Raw genomic sequence first — 20,319 nt, 5'->3', positions numbered from 1 at the left:
GTGCTATACTCTTTCCCATTAGCTGACAAAGATACAACTTCACTGCAGATGACTTCACACTTACATTTTTTGCTTGTGGACAGAATCCGCTAACATCCACAGATTAATTTCTTTTGAGAATAAAAATTTAATCTCCTTTATCTCTCCCAAACTTACTTGCACATCCATGGCCATGTGTCTGACAAATAAAGATTGAAGGTCAAAACACTTTTCAAAATCTCTTATATAAACTCCAGTCCAGTTCCATTCACTTTTGTGCCATATATTCTTACTTCCAAACTTCATATTTTCAGTGATTATTCTCAAAAACATTTGGTGTGCAGAATCAAATATATTGCTGAGAAAGAATAAGACAAGTAAATTTATTTGTTCTTTTATTCTCTTATTTTTTCTCTTTAACTTGGGGTTTGTGCTTTACCCTTGAGCAACTGAAAAAAAAAAATTAAAAAGCTTAAAACACAACAGCAGTTTTCTCTTACTGTGATGCAAAGATATAACTTTATGGAAAATCTTATATGACTTTAACGTTCTTCAATATCAGTCCTTACATGTGTTGCCTCCTTAGCTGTAGGCTATTAGTTAACTCCCTTAGTTTATAATTCACTTAGAACAAGGAATGTACAAGAACTGTTTAACCAGTGTTAATTTTCAATGTCACTAGATATCATTTCTCCTTGAATATATTAGTTGTGTATCATTCTTCATAATGTACATATAAATCTACACATCTTCCTTTATATGAAATTTCAAAACTATGCACGAAGGCAATTCTGATGAACACCTTATAAAAGTGTAAAATTAAAAATGACCCATGTCACACTACATAACAATGACTTTTAACAATATGACTATGTAATGAATACTAACATGACTGCAAGATTAAGGCCAAATTCCTTTAAAAAATCTAAGACATTTTTTCAAATTTTTTTTCAAATATCTGTCCTTACGTTGTTCCTCTCTGTGCACTTTGTCTTTAGTTCCACATTGTATGTATACATTACATATATATATATATATATATATATATATATATATATATATATATATATATATATATACTTAGTATATGCTCACTTCTTGTTAATCCCAATTAAACTTCATTTCAAGGAAATTGGCAGCTAATCTTCGTACACCATGAACTGTTCATGGACAGGTTGCGCACAGCACAGAAATATGTCCACTTTGATAATACTTATCACAGTTTGTTTCTTCATTGTACAATATTTAGCATATCCTTACACTGTAATGAAATAGATCCTCATTGGCTGAGGAGCTTAAAGGCCCTGCTGGATGCTAAAATGAAATAGAGGTAATATTTTCCATATATAAATACTAAAAATACTAGTGACACTTTTTTGAGTTCCAAGGACAAGAACATATCACATCAATTTAATAATGTCTCAGAAAAATAAAACAGTTGTGGTTTAGGGGACAGCCTGAGATGCCAGGCTTTCTTTTTCAAGGGCACTTTGAATATCTTGTCTCTCCACCACAATGGCCACTGTGACTGGGCAAACAAAAACACTATGCTATACAGCCCTCCGCAGATATGCAGTCTCTAATGTATATGTTGAGGTAATTATCAAGTTACCTTATATGTATTAAACAACTGTCAAGAGTAGTACATTATTGCTTAATAATCTATATTCCTATCAACATATATTTCTATAACCCCCCATTCCCTTCCCTGCTGACCTTGTACCACTAAAGGTGCAGTTATCTGCCCTGTGGTCATAATTATAAGTAAACAGACATAAATTATACTAAATAATGACTATTATTAGTACACCCATAGAGTGTACATGTTAGAAACATAAACCATGTTTATATGCCATCTTTTCTCACACTATCAATGAAAAATTTACAAGTACTGATACTTTAACATTTATAGACATAATTATCTTAATCCTTAAACTTTATCTTTGCACCTTTTTGGAAGGCCATAATTACTTTAATAATTATCATTAATTCAACACTAATGTGTGTCTATCATTCATACAGTAGACTGAAAACTACAAGGGCTTCGCTTTCCATAATGCTAAAAATTTTTCTACATTAATGCTATAATTCTTACGTCAAAGCGAAAAGTAATAGCTTTATCTTTTCACGTAACAGGAACATTTTACTGATGAATGTCATAAATAACTTTGAGACCCATAATCAACACAACAGACACTGAATTTATATAATATAAATGTATCTTAAAAAGATCTGTTTTTATATGATTTCCTAATGCTAAATAAGAGTTCACTTATAGGAAAGTATACAATGACAATTTCAGCAACAATAAAGCTCATTCATCTTAAAAATATTTTCATAAAGCTCCAAAATTTTCAATAAAATTAACAAAAAAATATGTGATACATCAGCCTTGGTGAAATGGTACCAATGTCTTTACCGATAGCTACGTATAATAAGGAATTAAATAATCACTATACATATCTAATGTATAAATTATCACCACAAACATCTAACATTATCAATTTCACTCCTGCCCACTTTTCATACTTATCATTTCAGTAGCATTATTTACTTTATGCAATTATGCATTCCTTGCATGTCTTACTTTTATTCTTTATTTCTTATGTGCTGCCTGATGTTCTTGTTTTGTTATACTATGCCTTTCCTTCATTGGATTTTCAGACCATTAATATAATGCCCAGCATCCTGTTTATTATGTAAGTTGGTTGTGTGTACCATTCATGATAAGTACTGTGGCTGGCTGAATTACAGAGAACTTAAATGTAGAAGCTGACTTGCCTTTACCCATAGTTTTAATCCTCACCCAGCTTCTCAATTTCATCAATGTTGTTGTAGTCCAGCTTGACAATTTTGATATCTGTAAGGAAAAAAATATGGAAAAGAGTATAAACAATTATGGGCCTCCTAAGTCATGCCAAAGGAAACACTGACTACGTGGGCTTCTGTAAATGTGTATAGTATGTACTGACAGAAGAGAGAGAATCTCTTTAAATATACAATAATATCCTAATAATCTCTCCATAATACTCACTGAAGTGCTGCTCAATTTCCCTTAAAAGCCGAAGGTCATCTTGTCCATCCACTATGTTGATAGCATTTCCAGTCTTGCCAAAGCGGCCAGTGCGTCCAATTCGATGCAAGTAAGTCTCACAATCTGCCTTGTGTGACCCAAACATTTGAGGAAGGTCATAATTAACCACTAAGTTGACCTGGAAAGAGAGTGGAAACATCTAATGTGCTGGTACCCATGATGAAAGTGCTGATGTTATAGACTCTAAAGTGGTGACTGGAGAGATGCCCCACAATTTACATTTGGAAAATTCTACAATGTATAGTTCCCACTCTGCATTCAAAAACAGCTCCATATTGGCATGATAAGTATGGAAGACTGTACAGTGATACAACTTATAGTGAAATACAAAAAAATATATAAGTAAAAGAGTAAAGAAACTAATCATCTGGGGTAAAAATTGTTAAAAACATTGCCTATAACCAGCACAAATGGTATAGACTGTTTACTAGAGACAGAGAAACTTCAGATATCAGCAACCCATCCAAACTTCAGAGGCTTGTCAGAATAAAAAATTTGGAACTCTTAAGAATTCTTAAAACCATTTAGTAAAAAAATTATGAAATCTGATATCTTCCCTAAAAATCTGAAAGTTAAGTGCAATCTGGGAGTCAGTGAACTTTGTAAAGCTGGATTTTGGAGTTTACACTGTAATAGAAAAAATAAAACTTCTCATACTTATGAAAGTATACAGGAAAGTTATAAATAATCATGCTTACAGTATCAACATCAATGCCACGAGCCAAGACGTTTGTGCAGATGAGCACCCTTTCAGTTCCCTCACGGAACCGAAGCAGCACTCGTACTCTTTCATCTGCTGTTAGATCACCTGGGTAAAGACAAATATCAATCCCATAAAGTTCAGTTATTAGAATTAGCACCAGCAGTCTCTATCACATAAAAACCTTCATGTGTTTAACTCCTAAAAAAAATCAGTACTAAAACCTATCATAAATGTTTTACAAAGTGTTTTGATTTTCAGTACTTCTAGTTACAGGACCCTCTCTCTTTGCAATTCTTGTTAATCTTAATATAGGCACACTTCTTTTTTTTTTACCTTAAAGGATCTGGTAACAGACAAAAGTCCACACCAAGGACAGGTCTTCACTGAAATACAGAAGGATTATGAAAGGGGAAAAAAAAAAGACAAAGTATTTTCTAATTTTGGAGGAAGTGAAAAACTTTGTCTTTTACAATATGCCACGTCATAGTTATTGGCAAAGACATGAGAGGGTAGATAATTCCAAAGCTTCAAGGTGTAGCGGAAGTAGCAGCCATTGAAAAGGCCCACCCAAGTTGCCAACAAACACACAGTAATCAATTGATGCAGCATCGTGCCATGTATTGCAAGCTGCTCTCAGGAGCATAAACCAAAGTAATACCTATAGAAAAGCAAACGGGACAAGTTCTGATGTTTGCCTGGGAGAGTTTATAAATCAGACCACTTTCAACTAAACTCTATCAAGTAAGGATGCAGAGCTATAACCACCACAGATATGAAAGTACTTACTTTCATTCCAAAATCATTTACTATCCTGACAAACCTCAATACCATTTGCTGGTTTCTAAAGTTATGGCAAGCAATAATCCATTCCTATTCAGCATCAATATTCATTTCTTGCATGACCATCTTTCTTACTAATTCACACTGTACTCCACACATCCACCTGACTGTTCACTTTAAACACATTGTGCTTGTTGAAACACATTTGCTTGTTCGCTTTAAACACATTGTGCACTTGAATAAAGTCCTAATACCTCATCTATAGTACTCTGGTACTCATACAAAACTATTCGTTCATCTTATTATACTTTGTTGCTGTCTCCCGAGTTAGCGAGGTAGCGCAAGGAAACAGACGAAAGAATGGCCCAACCCACCCACATACACATGTATATACATACACGTCCACACACGCACATATACAGACCTATACATTTCAACATATACATATATATACATACACAGACATATACATATACACACTTGTACATAATTCATACATGCTGCCTTTATTCATTCCCGTCGCCACCCATATAAATTCATTCATTCTATTTTTATTTTACTTTGTCACTGTCTCCCGCGTTAGTGAGGTAGGGCAAGGAAACAGACGAAAGAATGGCCCAACCCACACACGCACATATACATACCTATACATTTCAACATATACATATATATACACACACAGACATATACATATATACATGTACATAATTCATACTGTCTGCCTTTGTTCATTCCCATCGCCACCCTGCCACACATGAAATGACAACCCACTACCCCCTCATGTGCGCGAGGTAGCGCTAGGAAAAGACAACAAAGGCCACATTCGTTCACACTCAGTCTCTAGCTGTCGTGTATAATGCACCGAAACCACAGCTCCCTTTCCACATCCAGGCCCCATAAAACTTTCCATGGTTTACCCCAGGCGCTTCACATGCCCTGGTTCAATCCATTGACAGCACGTCGACCCTGGTATACCACATCGTTCCAAATCACTCTATTCCTTGCACGCCTTTCACCCTCCTGCATGTTCAGGCCCCAGTCACTCAAAATCTTTTTCACTCCATCTTTCCACCTCCAATTTGGTCTCCCACTTCTCGTTCCTCTTCCTTTGACACATATATCCTCTTTGTCAATCTTTCCTTACTCATTCTCTCCATGTGATCAAACCATTTTAAAACACCATCCTCTGCTCTCTCAACCACACTCTTTTTATTATCACACATCTCTTACCCTTTCATTACTTACTCGATCAAACCACCTCACATCTCATTTCCAGCACATACACCCTCCTCTGCACAACTTTATCTATAGCCCACACCTTGCAACCATATAACATATTGGAACCACTATTCCTTCAAACATACCCATATTTGCTTTCCAAGATAACGTTCTCGACTTCCACACATTCTTCAACGCTCCCAGAACTTTCGCCCCCTCCCCCACCCTATGATTCACTTTTGCTTCCATGGTTCCATCCACTGCCAAATCCACTCCCAGATATCTAAAACACTTCACGTCCTCCAGTTTTTCTCCATTCAAACTTACCTCCAAATTGACTTGTCCCTCAACCCTACTGTACCTAATAACCTTGCTCTTATTCACAGTTAGTCTCAGCTTTCTTCTTTCACACATCTTACCAAACTCAGTCACCAGCTTCTGCAGTTTCTCACCCAAATCAGCCACCAGCACTGTATCATCAGCGAACAACAACTGACTCACTTCCCAAGCTCTCTTATCCACAACAGACTGCATACTTGTCCCTCTTTCCAAAACTCTTGCATTCACCTCCCTAACAACCCCATCCATAAACAAATTAAACAACCATGGAGACATCAAGCACCCCTGCCGCAAACCAACATTCACTGAGAACCACTTACCCCTCTTCCTACTCATACACAAGCCTTCCATCTTAAATAAAAACTTTTCACAGCTTCTATATATTTATATACCTGGAGCCTGAGTAACTTCTCTGCCTGTATATACACTGACTGAGATTTTCTGTCACAATTCCATGGACCAGTTCTGGGTTGGGTTGGGAGGTTATTTTCTTATTGTTGCTGAATGCCTTTCAGGACATATAAGCAGCTATCCTCCAGGTATGTGGTGAGAAAGGCTCCACACAGTTTGTGCAAATGTTACTGCCATAGCCAAAATTTTCCTACTTCTGCCTTTCACCTTCCTGCATGTTCTGTCCCCCATCATTCTAAATCTTTTTCACTCCATCCTTTCCTCTCCAATTTTGTATACCCCTTCACCTCATTTCTTCACATCTGACACGTATATCCTATATGCTAACTTTTTCTCACTCAATAATAATCACCCACCTCTTGCCATCCAATTTCATTTCTATCCATATCAGTCTGTGCTCACATAGTTACATATTCATATCTTTTTCCATATATGTTTGCCATTTCCCACGTGATTAAGGTACCATCAAGAACATAAGATTGAGCTTTAGAGGAAAAAAAGTCAATTGACAATGCAGTGCACCTTGTATACCACAATGCTCCAATTCACACTATCCCTTGCACAACTTTCACTCTGAGCACTCAAAATCTCTTCCACTCAATCTTTTCATTTCCAATCTGGTCTCCCCTTTCTCCTTGTCCCCTCCACTTCTGACACATATATTTTCTTCATCAATCTTTCCTCGTTCATTCTCTCTATATGTCCTAACTGTTTCAGCATTATCTCTTCAGCTCTCTCAACCACTCTTCTTATTACCAAATCTCTCTCTCACCCTTACTCTACACCTTTGTGGTGTTACCAAATCTCTCTCTTACCCTTACTCTACACCTTTGTGGTATTACCAAATCTCTCTCTTACCCTTACTCTACACCTTTGTGGTAGTGTTTTGGTCTGAAGCCATGCTGTGTGGGTGAAAGTGGGATGTTTTGTTTTTGATGAGGATAAATTTCTTTAAAGTTTGGATACTGAGGACAGAAGTGACAGAGGGTGGTGGAATGAGGGGGACTCGGGTGGTTTGAACAGTTTCAAGATTGGTGTTATTAATTACTTGTGAATAAAATATGAGTATTGTGCGCAACCAAGTTGACAAAGAGTAAAACATCAACGTAATGTCCCCCCTCTTATCTTAATCCTTTTGATATGTGATCCACATCCCCTCTCTTCACTAACTAAGCACTCCAATGAGCCAACAGAAAGGTAATCATAAAGTTTTCTGTCCATTTTCTTTTAGTTTTGCACACAAACCTATCAATTAATTGTTTGTTTTTTTTTTACCTGCATATATGGATATGGAATTTTCTTGGTAACTCACCTGTGAGTAAACCAACTTGGTGTCCATCTTCTTTAAGTCGGTTTGCCAGCCAAGTAGCATTATGCTTCGTGTGGCAGAAAAACATTGCACTACCCACCGGAATGGAATAGATATTAGAAATTGCCTGGTACTTTTCTTCTTCACTGTTACATTCAACATACATCTGGAAAAAGAATAAAGGTATAAACATGAACAAAATAATTCAATTCCATCATAAAATTATTCTGGAAGATATAAAAAAAAAACTACTTATGTTGTTCTGTAGGAAAAGAACCTCACAAAATAGTTTCACAGATCCTTCTAAAACGTGTTGTCCAAAATGAAACCTGAAAAGAAAACTTTTGCATAAGTTTCTTAATTAGTATAAGGATTCAAAAAGACCTCTCAATAGGAGAACTGACATCTCTTTTACACAAGTGAAGTGCAGTTATGGATAATCAGGGCAACTATGTCAAAGAATTGGAAATACCACAGCCCTACCTGTCGGATATTTGTCAGCGTTTCTTCTTCCCTTCGCAGACGAAGTGTGACTGGGTCCTTAATGATTGCCTCAGCAAAAGTAACCACCTCATCAACGTAAGTGGCTGAAAAGAGCATCATCTGGCAGGTTGGTGGAAGCTGTTTATGAATACGCACAGACTGGTCCTGGAAACAGGAAATTGAGCTAGATTTGTGGATTCAGAGAATAATATAGAAACCAAAAAAAATTTTTGTCACAGCAGCCTCCCAATGGAAATAATATGAAGGTATGATACTGCAGAAAGTTGGAGAAAATATGGGAAGAAAGGTAATGAGAATTGCTATCTATTCATATATATGACACCCACTTCCTCCAGAAACTCTGTCAAGGGAGTGACCACAGTAATAGAGTCTTCATAACTGTTGAACTCTAGTGCTGTTTCTTAGCTTTTAGTGCCTCACCCTTCACAGGCCACCGGCAGGGGGGAAACTAGCAGTATTTCCAGGGGCTCCTTCCTAATGTTCTTAACGACTACTTCTACCTAATTTGTTTACCTAATGTTCCAATCCACTACTTCTACCTAATGCTCCCACCAAATGTTACCACCTACTACTTCTACCCAATGTTCCTACCTAATGCTCCTGCCTAATGTTCCCACATATACTTCTATCTACTGCTCCTACCGTTTTGCTAAAAAGCAGGGCTAGCACATGGTACTTACCACAGGAAAATCTACAATTACAAAGAATGAGTTGTGTACGTTAAGTGTCGTCAAGCACTATGCATGATAAGGAGAGACTGGATGTTTGTGGACAGAATACCAACAGTCCATGTGTGGGTGAGGCAGAAAGACAGCTACCTGGGTCAAAGGAGGAATGCAACTTGACAATCACTGAAATGCTGGCTCACTACACAGCCATCACTAACCCTCCTAATACCCAGGTGGGTAGTACTGGTAATATACCTAGGCACTGCTACCTAAAATATGAAATGCACAGCCAAGATATGTAAAAGAGGGATGAATGTGTGAGGTCATGTGATTTGTATAAGACAATTACCAAGAGGGGTTTCAGATGTCAGTCAGTTATATTAAGATGCGAAATAAAATCAAACAAGTATGCAAGTAGGGTGATTGTACTTAAAAGTGATATCCAGTAGAGAGAATTCTTTAATCTTTCAGTGGAATTTTGAAGGACAATATACATCAATGAAGTATGACACTAATAGCCATATGCTACCTGAATATTCCAACACCCCATAATTCCAGCAGGGTAAATGATGCTGAAGATTATTGAAAGTGGTGGCATGCCCACCAATTTCACAAAAGATTCATTTACAAATTAGAGTGAAATATACATATGTTTAATATATATCCATCAGGTTCATGCTGCATTACTACTTGCAAACATCACTGAAATAAACTAGCTAATATTGCAGTATCAAGCTCTGTTCCTGTATCTAATGGTATCTTTTGTATTTCTTGAAATATGGAAGTAAAATGAGAGAAAAGAGAGACAGCATATTCCCTGTAACCCACATCAGCTCACTCTACACCAATCGTATCATGTTTCACATCCTCATGAATGTTCTGGCCTAGGAATCTCTAATCTTCTTTCACATCATTCTTCCACATCCTTCTTGGTCCTCCATTCCCTCTTAACAATTCCATTTCTGACATTGACATCCTCTTTGTCCATGTTTCTTCATTCATCTTTTCAGCAAGTCCAAACCACTTCAACATATCCTCATAAGCTCTCTCAAAAAGCCTTCACTTCCTACCACACCTCACCCTTACAATGTTAAACTATGCACAACCACTCTTCCTCAAACAACATGTTGGCCTCAAGCACTTCATTTTCAACAAATCCCCCCTCTTCAGTCATCATTTATTCAAGAGCCCACAACTCGCATCCATACAAGACCACTGAGATTATCATATTTTCAAACATACCCATCTTTGCCTTCATAAACAATGGTCATGTCTTCCACAAACTCCTCACTGTATACAGGTAGGACAATTGCATCCTCTCCTCACTCCAGCTCCTATGGTTCCATATGCTGCCATGTCCACTCCTAGGTGCATAAGCACACCATTTCCTACAGATTCTCCTCATGCAAACTTATACTCAATGCATCATGTCTCATCCTATGCTAAACCTCATCACCATACTTTTACTGTGCTCACATTAACTCTCAATTTCCCCCTTTCACATACTCTCCCAGAGTCAGAAACAATCATCCAGAGTGTGCCAACACAGCTGCATCACCTGCAAACAGTATCTGATTCACCTACCAAGACTCCCTACCCTCAACATACTGAGGAACCTTTCTCCAAACACACTACTAATCTCTCCAGTCTTATTCAGAGACCACATTCTGAGCCTTTGAGGAAGAGAAGTACTCTTTGATTGGCTCCTTCTGTTTCATCTTTTAAATATTGAAATATAACAAAATTTCCAACCCCTAACCCTACCATGACATGCAGGGAATATGAAGGTAATATTCTTTCTCCTCCATCCTCAAGGATGGAGGACAATAATGATTATTTTTTCATTGATTGCCATTTCCTTGTTAGCAAGGCAAAGCCAGAAACAGATGAAGGAAGGCCACAATTGCTCACATTCATTCTCTAGCTGTCATGTGAAATACACTGAAACCACAGCCCCCTATTCATAAACAAGAACCACAGACCCTTCTTTGGTTTCCTTCAGCCACTTCACATGTCCTGGCTCAGTCCATTCACCGCAAGTCAACACCTGCATAACAGAGATAGTTCCCCCATGTATGCCTTTCACCCCCTTGCATGTTCATGCCCTAATCACTAAATATTTTTTCACTCAATCTTTCCATCTCTTAATCTGGTCTCTCCCATCTATCTGTCCCCTTAACTTACAAGCAGAGTGGTCAGACAGAAGGCAAATGAAGTTTAATGTAGACAAGTGTAAAGTTGTGCAATATGCAGACAAGAATATACGTTACACATACAAACTATTCAGAAACTCTCTTACTAAACTAAAGGAAGAAAAGGACCCTGGAGTTGTCATTAAAACAAAAAATCTAAAGTACACTAAACAGTGTCAAGCAGCACGTAAAAATGGCAACCATATGTTTGGTTTCATAGCCAGAAACAATTCTCACCCTATAATTCTCTAGTAGGACCACACCTTGAATATGCAGTCCAGTTCTGGTCCCCAAGCAAGTACAAAGATGCACAACAAAATTGATCCCACCCGTAGAAATCTGGCACACGAAAAGAGTGTAAAATGATTAGATCTCTTCTCCCTTAAAAAATGTAAACTTCGCAATAACTTAATCCAAGTGTTCAAAATTCTGAACAAGTTCAATAGTGTAAATCATGAACATCTTTTTGATATACAAGAAAATATGGTTATCAGGACAAATGGAATAAAACCCAAAACTAAAAGATGTAGTATGGACATGGGAAAAAGCTTCTTTTCCTATAGATGTGTTGAGCACTGAAATAAGTTATCGTCAGATGTAGTGAATGCGAAGACTATTAATGCCTTCAAAAGTCATTTAGACAAACATCTTATAAATTCAAGTATACTCTGAGAAAAACGCCAGAAATAAACTGTATAAACGACAGCGGTGACAGGGACAGTAGAAGGCTAACGTGGAGCAGCGGAGAGTCGGTGGTCAATTAAAAAACTGCTGAGTGGGATTACGTTTCCTTGTCAACTTAAACTCTTTTTTTTCAGACAACGCACTTGTGGGCCAATCAGGCCTCCCATTGCCTGCCTTTCTCATATAAACTCATGTAAACATTTGTGACACAAATATCCTCTTTGTCAATCTCTCCTCACTAATTCTCTCTCTCTACCCTCCTCAGCTCTTTCAACCACATTTTTAGTATCAAACCTTTCTCTCTTATCCCTTTATTCCCTGCTCGACCAATCTAACTCACACCACATAATGCCATCAAACATTTCATTTCCTACATATCACCCCTCCTCTGCAAATCCTCAGCATAGTATAGCCCATTCCTAACATACATACAATATTGTTGGGATTACTATACTTTCAAACATACCCATTTCTGCCATCACAGATAACGACAATAACAATAACAATAATAGTAATAGTAACAATCTATCTATTTTTGCATCACACATAATGACAATAAGAATAATAATAGTAATAGTGACAATGGTGAGGTGCCTGAGGATTGGCGGAATGCGTGCATAGTGCCATTGTACAAAGGCAAAGGGGATAAGAGTGAGTGCTCAAATTACAGAGGTATAAGTTTGTTGAGTATTCCTGGTAAATTATATGGGAGGGTATTGATTGAGAGGGTGAAGGCATGTACAGAGCATCAGATTGGGGAAGAGCAGTGTGGTTTCAGAAGTGGTAGAGGATGTGTGGATCAGGTGTTTGCTTTGAAGAATGTATGTGAGAAATACTTAGAAAAGCAAATGGATCTGTATGTAGCATTTATGGATCTGGAGAAGGCATATGATAGAGTTGATAGAGATGCTCTGTGGAAGGTATTAAGAATATATGGTGTGGGAGGCAAGTTGTTAGAAGCAGTGAAAAGTTTTTATCGAGGATGTAAGGCATGTGTACGTGTAGGAAGAGAGGAAAGTGATTGGTTCTCAGTGAATGTAGGTTTGCGGCAGGGGTGTGTGATGTCTCCATGGTTGTTTAATTTGTTTATGGATGGGGTTGTTAGGGAGGTGAACGCAAGAGTTTTGGAAAGAGGGGCAAGTATGAAGTCTGTTGGGGATGAGAGAGCTTGGGAAGTGAGTCAGTTGCTGTTCGCTGATGATACAGCGCTGGTGGCTGATTCATGTGAGAAACTGCAGAAGCTGGTGACTGAGTTTGGTAAAGTGTGTGAAAGAAGAAAGTTAAGAGTAAATGTGAATAAGAGCAAAGTTATTAGGTACAGTAGGGTTGAGGGTCAAGTCAATTGGGAGGTGAGTTTGAATGGAGAAAAACTGGAGGAAGTGAAGTGTTTTAGATATCTGGAAGTGGATCTGTCAGCGGATGGAACCATGGAAACGGAAGTGGATCATAGGGTGGGGGAGGGGGCGAAAATTCTGGGGGCCTTGAAGAATGTGTGGAAGTCGAGACCATTATCTCGGAAAGCAAAAATGGGTATGTTTGAAGGAATAGTGGTTCCAACAATGTTGTATGGTTGCGAGGCGTGGGCTATGGATAGAGTTGTGCGTAGGAGGATGGATGTGCTGGAAATGAGATGTTTGAGGACAATGTGTGGTGTGAGGTGGTTTGATCGAGTAAGTAACGTAAGGGTAAGAGAGATGTGTGGAAATAAAAAGAGCGTGGTTGAGAGAGCAGAAGAGGGTGTTTTGAAATGGTTTGGCCACATGGAGAGAATGAGTGAGGAAAGATTGACCAAGAGGATATATGTGTCGGAGGTGGAGGGAACGAGGAGAAGAGGGAGACCAAATTGGAGGTGGAAAGATGGAGTGAAAAAGATTTTGTGTGATCGGGGCCTGAATATGCAGGGGGGGTGAAAGGAGGGCAAGGAATAGAGTGAATTGGAGCGATGTGGTATACCGGGGTTGACGTGCTGTCAGTGGATTGAATCAAGGCATGTGAAGCGTCTGGGGTAAACCATGGAAAGCTGTGTAGGTATGTATATTTGCGTGTGTGGACGTATGTATATACATGTGTATGGGGGTGGGTTGGGCCATTTCTTTCGTCTGTTTCCTTGCGCTACCTCGCAAACGCGGGAGACAGTGACAAAAAAAAAAAAAAAAAAAAAAAAAAAAAAAAAAAAAAAAAATAGTGACAATCTATCTATCAGTATAGAATGGCAAAAGGTGAGAGTAAACCAAACCTCTGGGAGAATAAGATGTTCTGGAAGGATACCGAGTGTGAGGAAAACAAGAGAACAAATGTGAACACTGGAGAAAGTGGGAAATTGGAAAGTGATAATAGGCAGTAATGAGGGGAAGAGGGGATGGAGTGAGTGCTCTGAAGGATTAATGAATGTGTTTGATGATACGGTGGCAAGTGTAGGGTATTAGGTCAGGGAGACTTGCAAAGTGAGAGTCACAAGTATTATAATCCTCAATGAGAAAATAAATCACTCATTACTAGAGTTCAGGGCAAAAGTTGTGGGTTCTTCAGCACAAATGCTTGAAAAAACTGAACAACTTCTTAAACTCCCCAAAAAACTTGTAAATATGTACTTCTTATGAACCTATAAAGATCAAGAAACATGAACAGGCCATGTAACATAAGGAGTTTGTAAAGCTTGAAACCCTTATATAGCTTGAGAAGCTTATGAATCGTGGAGAAACTACAAGTCATATAAAACATATAAGACAAAGAGCCTAAAGGTAACTTTTTTAATATCTTCCAATGTTTCCTTCATTCTAACGATTAAGATGATAAACAAACAATCATGATGCTCTGAGCAAAGCCTGTGTGAGACTGTCTCTCTACTGCACAAAACAGGACATTACGAGATAAATTCTGCACTTACTAGGAGCTACAGCAGTTTGCTTCTCCACACCTGAAAGTCGAGTTACTTGTCTGGTCTAAATGAAGAGCCACTTGGTTTGTTGCCTTCAGTTGGATGTTTATCTCCTCAAGGTAGGGGTAGGATGACAGACCAAGCCTAAGTGAGGCTAGAATAGTAGATTTAGCCGGCAATTAGCAAGGACTCAGTGGCAATCAATTGAGCAAGTGGTAACCACCATGACCAAAAGTACGACATCCCTTTCTATGAAGCCTATGCTGCCTATCACTTAATTAGAACAAGGGCATGTCTCTCCATGGTTCACTATTAAGCAAAGAAAATAAAAAAGCTGTACCTGATGGCCCTGAGTGGCAATCATAACATCTGCTTCATCAAGGACAAACACCCGACACTGACGAAGGTCAAGGCTTTTGTATTTGGTAACCCAGTCAACCACTTTCCCTGGTGTACCAATGACTATGTGGTCAGTGATTTTGTGTCCTCGAGGAACTGGAAAGAAAACAACATAAAAAATTACTTTCTAAAATTAGTTGACATGCACTGACACTACATTTATTTATCTATCATACCTTGTCGCTGTCTCCTGCGCTAGCAAGGTAGCGCAAGGAAACAGACAAAAGAAATGGACCAACACACCCACATACACATGTATATACATACACATCCACACACGCACATATACATACCTATACATTTTAATGTATACATATATATACATACACAAGACATATAAATATATACATATGTACATGATTCATACTTGCTGCCTTTATTCATTCCAGTCGCCACCCTAGCCATACATGAAATAGCATCCCCTTCCCCGGCGAGGTAATGCTAGGAAAAGACAAAAGGCCACATTCGTTGACACTGTCTCTAGCTGTCATGTGTAATGCACTGAAACCACACTCCCTTTCCACATCTAGGCCCCACAAAACTTTCCATGGTTTACCCCAGATGCTTCACATGCCCTGGTAATATGTATATAACACTGGACTCAGCAAAATCACAATCACCTGTATTTCCCTTTACAGCAGAGCGAACAGTGATGTCGGTACATTTTTTTCCCATCTGCTTCACACACTGGAGTGTCTGTAGTGCCAACTCCATTGTTGGAGACAAAACCAACGCCTGAAAATTACAATGCAAATCAGTTTCACAAGGGATAAGTGAAATGGTACAAAACAGACTAGGAGGAATGTGGTACATGGGTAAGTAGTAAAAATGGATCTGGAAATCATCACTGTTTCACAACAGCTTTAACATTTAGTTTGTAACTTCTGGAATTATTCTAAAACAGTACATCAAATATCATCTGTATCACTAACTCAAAAAAGTTGAATCTTATAAGCTTTTCTCCCTGATCACCAGGTAAGCTTTTGTAAGATAAAGTCTATTTTTTCTCCATATAATCTGTACAATAGTTTCCAGTTTTCTTCCAAATATATCCATTCTTGCACTGTATTTGTTGATGACTTCCTCTCTTTTTCAATGAACCATTCAAAAAGACTCTCTCCGTATACTACTGCATTCCAAACACCTCACATCTGCCAACCTATCATTGTAACATTAAGCTACCCTTACCTCTTCCTTACAATAATAATATCAATAATAATAATAATAATAATAATAATAATAATAATAATAATAATTATAATAATAATAATAATATCTATCTCCAAATACTATACCTGGCAACACTTTTTCTTGGGGTCAATGCGACTCAACATGGCCAATGTAAATGCTGCAGTCTTCCCTGTACCTGACTGCGATTGGGCAATCATATTGGCAGGCCTGTGGAAAGTTCATCATTACTTACAATTATCAAATCATCCTTATCATATGCAACTGACAAACAAACAATATGTCTCATATACAATGTAAAATGCCTATAAAATGTATAAACTTTCATGTTTTTCTTAGAATATGTGCTTCACTCATCCTCATTCAACTGGATGAGCACTCAGACTGCATAAAGATGAGCAGAGAACATGTTCTATAGAGATTTAGTAAAAACCAGTGTACAGTTTAAAACAATAACTTGCTGGATTTACATTAACAAAAGTCTTGAAAAAACTTACGGCTCAGCTAAAAGTGTTGGAAGTGAGATTTCCTGAATTTTTGATGGAAGCTTAAATCCCATATCATATATCCCCTCGAGTAATTCCTTTCGTAGGTTGAGGGCCTCAAATGTCTTGACACTATAGAGGGGATTCTTAGGGTCTTTGCGATATACCTCTACATTGTTCTTGGACTCAACAATACCTTTTCTCATCACCTTCCTCATCAGTGACAGCTCTGCCAGCGTAACATTCTCCTCTGATGTAGTCTCACCTGTGGTTTCTTTAATATCATTGGTCTCTTTGTTCTCGTTTGCATCATTTCCCTCTTTTGTCTCGTCTTTCTCTTTTGCATTGGGTGTTCCATCTTCTTCAGTTTTGAGTAGCTTTAGGGTTTCAACCTGTAAATGATGCACACTTTTAAGATAAACTGTTTCTTGAGCCATAAAGCTAATTTCTATAGAAGATTTAACCAGCTTCCAAACTATCATACAAAAATCAACTCAAAAAGCACTGATGGGGTCTTCCAAGAAGTAGCTACCCAACTGTGCATTCTGAGCACCCTGTATGCCTAGACATCTTACATTTTCCCTTATTTTCTTGCTGCCAGGTGAGAATTTAGGCTTTCTCCTCCTTAGAAAGGTAAGAGCCAAGATCTTGAAGCACAGGTGGAAGAAATAAAGTGCTAAGAAAAGAAATCCCCAGAATGAAGTGACAGCCAGGGATCAATTTGATTTTGATTTTATTCTACTATGCATTTTGGCTACTGGATGAAGTTACATATGGTTTTCAAACATTCTATACATTCTACCTACTGTAATATAACTCAAATCAATATTTTCCTTAAAATACATAACCCTCACTACTACTGCCTTACCTAATATTTAAACAAAATACAATGCCCTACACCTGTTACTGAATTCTCTAGATACTGCAAAGTATAATCATTCAGTATCCAAAGTTAATGGGGTTGTACAGCTAAACTAGACTTCTACCTGGGTTTTACTATGTTCCATCGATTTCTAAAAGAGTTTCATTCACTTTTACACTATCCCTACATTTCCTCTAATCTTTATAGCTCAACCCCATCATTTACAACATATTTTATCATATGACAGGAACTAATGTTCTAAATCATGCAAAACCAGTTTAAATTGCTTCCATAAGGAAACAATATACATATCTAGCATTTATTTCTCATTCTTTTGGTTCTCCTAAACTAAAATCTTACCTAATTTTCACTGTTCTATGTCATCTACCCTCAGACCTTCCTTTTAATTTCAATGTAACACCAACTTCCGTTTTGCCATTTTAGTATCAACACACACAAAAGTAACGTGACATTAGACCAATCGGGCAATTCCTACATCCAATTTGCCATGCAATGTGCCAATGATCTTAATTCATCCAGTACGTAACTAACTTTCAATCCTTCAACAAAGGCGCTGGTAACTGCGTTAAATTCTTTATCATTAGTTTTTAGTCATTCTGAAATCATTCTATTGTGAACTTATTTCAATAATACTTTTGTACCCAATTATTGTTATTCTTTACCTTGTGCTGTCATTGTAAATGTATTATGAGGACCGCACTAGATAAAGGTATTTATGTGTATAAAATACTTACAAATGTACGAGGACTGCACTAGATAAAGGTATTTATGTGTATGAAATATTCACATAAGTACACAGTAAATATATACTGCATGATACATTTGCCTGGGACTAGCCATATAATGACAACAGCTCTTTGACCTCTGTTAGACAAATGACAGGTTAAAAGTGCCTGAGATGAGTCTTTGTGATCTTGGTCGACCGAAATGAGCAAAAGGGAAGTATAGAGGAAGCCAGCACTGGGCCAGTGCACTGAGTGCCTGGGACTCCCATTGGGATAAGCGTGGGTTGGGACTCACCATGAAATGAAGAAGAAATGAAAGAAAAACTGATGGGGGGGAAAAAAGATGGAGATAAAGAGTATCTTCTATACCAGTCGAGGTTATGTATCAGCCAGGTATTTGGTCTCTGAATGTCAGGCTGTGAAATTCTTCCAGCATGAGCAAGGCAGAGTGCCAATGCCATCTCAGGGATAAGAATCCGACAGGGAAGAGTGAGGAGAGAATAGGTAGTTGGACCATCTACAACCAGCAGCACTGGGAGGCAGGAATCCCCTCCAAGAACCTGGGAGAGAGAGAGATCCAGGCGGTTCTCCTCCACCACTACTGTCACCACGAACCCTTGGGAGTTGGGTGAGATAACTGTAAATGGGACCTACCTGGGTTGCCAGGTCCCTGGCCTCCTGCTCCTCCGCCGCCTTAGCCCAGTCGTCACTCATGGTTTGCAGGTATTTCACTCGAACTCCTGCACTGCTTTAGTACAACAACTCTACAGATGAAGATCTCTTGTTTCAGGCTCATGAACTGGATTCTTTCTAACCCCGACGAGAGTGGACTGTTTATGTAAAAATTAACAATACGATTAAAAAATCAAATAAATATATATGAAAAGTGAAAAACAACAATTATTTATTTCATCAATCATATACCTACTTTATCTTAATCCATGTTATGAGTGGAATGTAAGGTGGCTTGTGTCAAATCAGCTCATAGCTCCTAAAATCATGAAAAATGAATGACAAAGACTAAAATTCGCAGTAACTTTGATATACCACCATATGCTATTAGATTCTTTATTTAGAACAACAGCGCATGTGATACATGTAGATATGTATGTATGTTATTCCAGAACTGGTGTATTCTCGTGGTCACACTGCGTCAATATTGAGCAATTTTCACCTTACCTCTATTTATCCCTTTGCTTCTCTGTAATAAATGTCCTGTCTACACCCACGTTTGGCACAGTTCCATGCAGGAAAACTACAAAATCCAGGCTACACAGACTCCAACCACTGACTTCTTTCACACTTAATAAATACACTGTGTGTCTACCGACCTCTCTCGTGACTCGTCCATCTCAGGACTCGTTCAAGTCATGTATCAAAAATTATAAATTTAACCCCATCCTCTCTCGTTCTTCTTAAGGTCATAACACATTTAAATTCTATCCTTCACGATATCAATAATTTCTGAACTTTGAACGTCATATCCCGATTTGTGATGGAATTGCTCACATTAAAAAAAATCCAAATTATTAAGAAATGTAAACATTCAGATGGCTACACTCCAGTGTGGATCCAATTTTCCTCTAAGGTGGGGGAATGAACTGTACTTTGTTGATACACTAAACAAAAGATGTCTTATGCAAGTAGGTTTGGCAGCATATTCCCCCAACATGACACTTGGTCATAAATATCGTGCAACAAAAAGAAATAGAAAAGGATTCCGCCATATTTGAAAAACTTTCGACCATTCATACATTTTATTGAGTTCATCAGCCGTGCATCACCACCACCTTATTCATGCAGATTCCCGATATCAAAATATTTATGAAATTTGAGTTAAATAATTGTTTCTTGTACGTGTCAATATATCCTATTTCAAC

At 38.0% G+C, this 20,319-nt stretch overlaps 1 protein-coding gene across 1 annotated transcript; it reads right to left on the bottom strand.

Annotated features, from left to right (window-relative positions):
* Window positions 1-357: 357 nt before the first annotated feature.
* Window positions 358-19,793, bottom strand: Dbp80 (putative ATP-dependent RNA helicase Dbp80). Its single transcript, XM_071689703.1, has 11 exons — window positions 19,619-19,793; window positions 19,094-19,269; window positions 16,844-17,223; window positions 16,454-16,556; window positions 15,779-15,893; window positions 15,100-15,254; window positions 8,317-8,481; window positions 7,837-7,999; window positions 3,772-3,881; window positions 3,014-3,191; window positions 358-2,839 (listed from the first exon to the last, which is right to left on the bottom strand). The coding sequence occupies exons 2-11, from the start codon at window positions 19,151-19,153 to the stop codon at window positions 2,775-2,777; spliced, it is 1,494 nt and encodes a 497-aa protein (XP_071545804.1). The 5' UTR covers window positions 19,154-19,269; window positions 19,619-19,793; the 3' UTR covers window positions 358-2,774.
* Between the last annotated feature and the right edge of the window lie 526 nt (window positions 19,794-20,319).

The sequence above is a fragment of the Panulirus ornatus genome, chromosome 47 (assembly GCF_036320965.1).
Source record: "Panulirus ornatus isolate Po-2019 chromosome 47, ASM3632096v1, whole genome shotgun sequence".
Taxonomy (NCBI): domain Eukaryota; kingdom Metazoa; phylum Arthropoda; class Malacostraca; order Decapoda; family Palinuridae; genus Panulirus; species Panulirus ornatus.
Note: the sequence above shows the minus strand (reverse complement) of the source record. Positions and strands in the feature narration are given on the sequence as shown.

Bases quoted from the DNA above. Each gene is read 5' to 3' on its own strand.
- Dbp80 (XM_071689703.1), bottom strand. From the start codon at position 19,153: ATGAGTGACGACTGGGCTAAGGCGGCGGAGGAGCAGGAGGCCAGGGAC. The intron at 15,255-15,778 runs GTGATTGTGATT...TTTTCTTTCCAG, and splicing joins TGCTGTAAAGGGAAATACAG to TTCCTCGAGGACACAAAATC. The intron at 2,840-3,013 runs GTGAGTATTATG...TTTTCCTTACAG, and splicing joins GGAAATTGAGCAGCACTTCA to ATATCAAAATTGTCAAGCTG.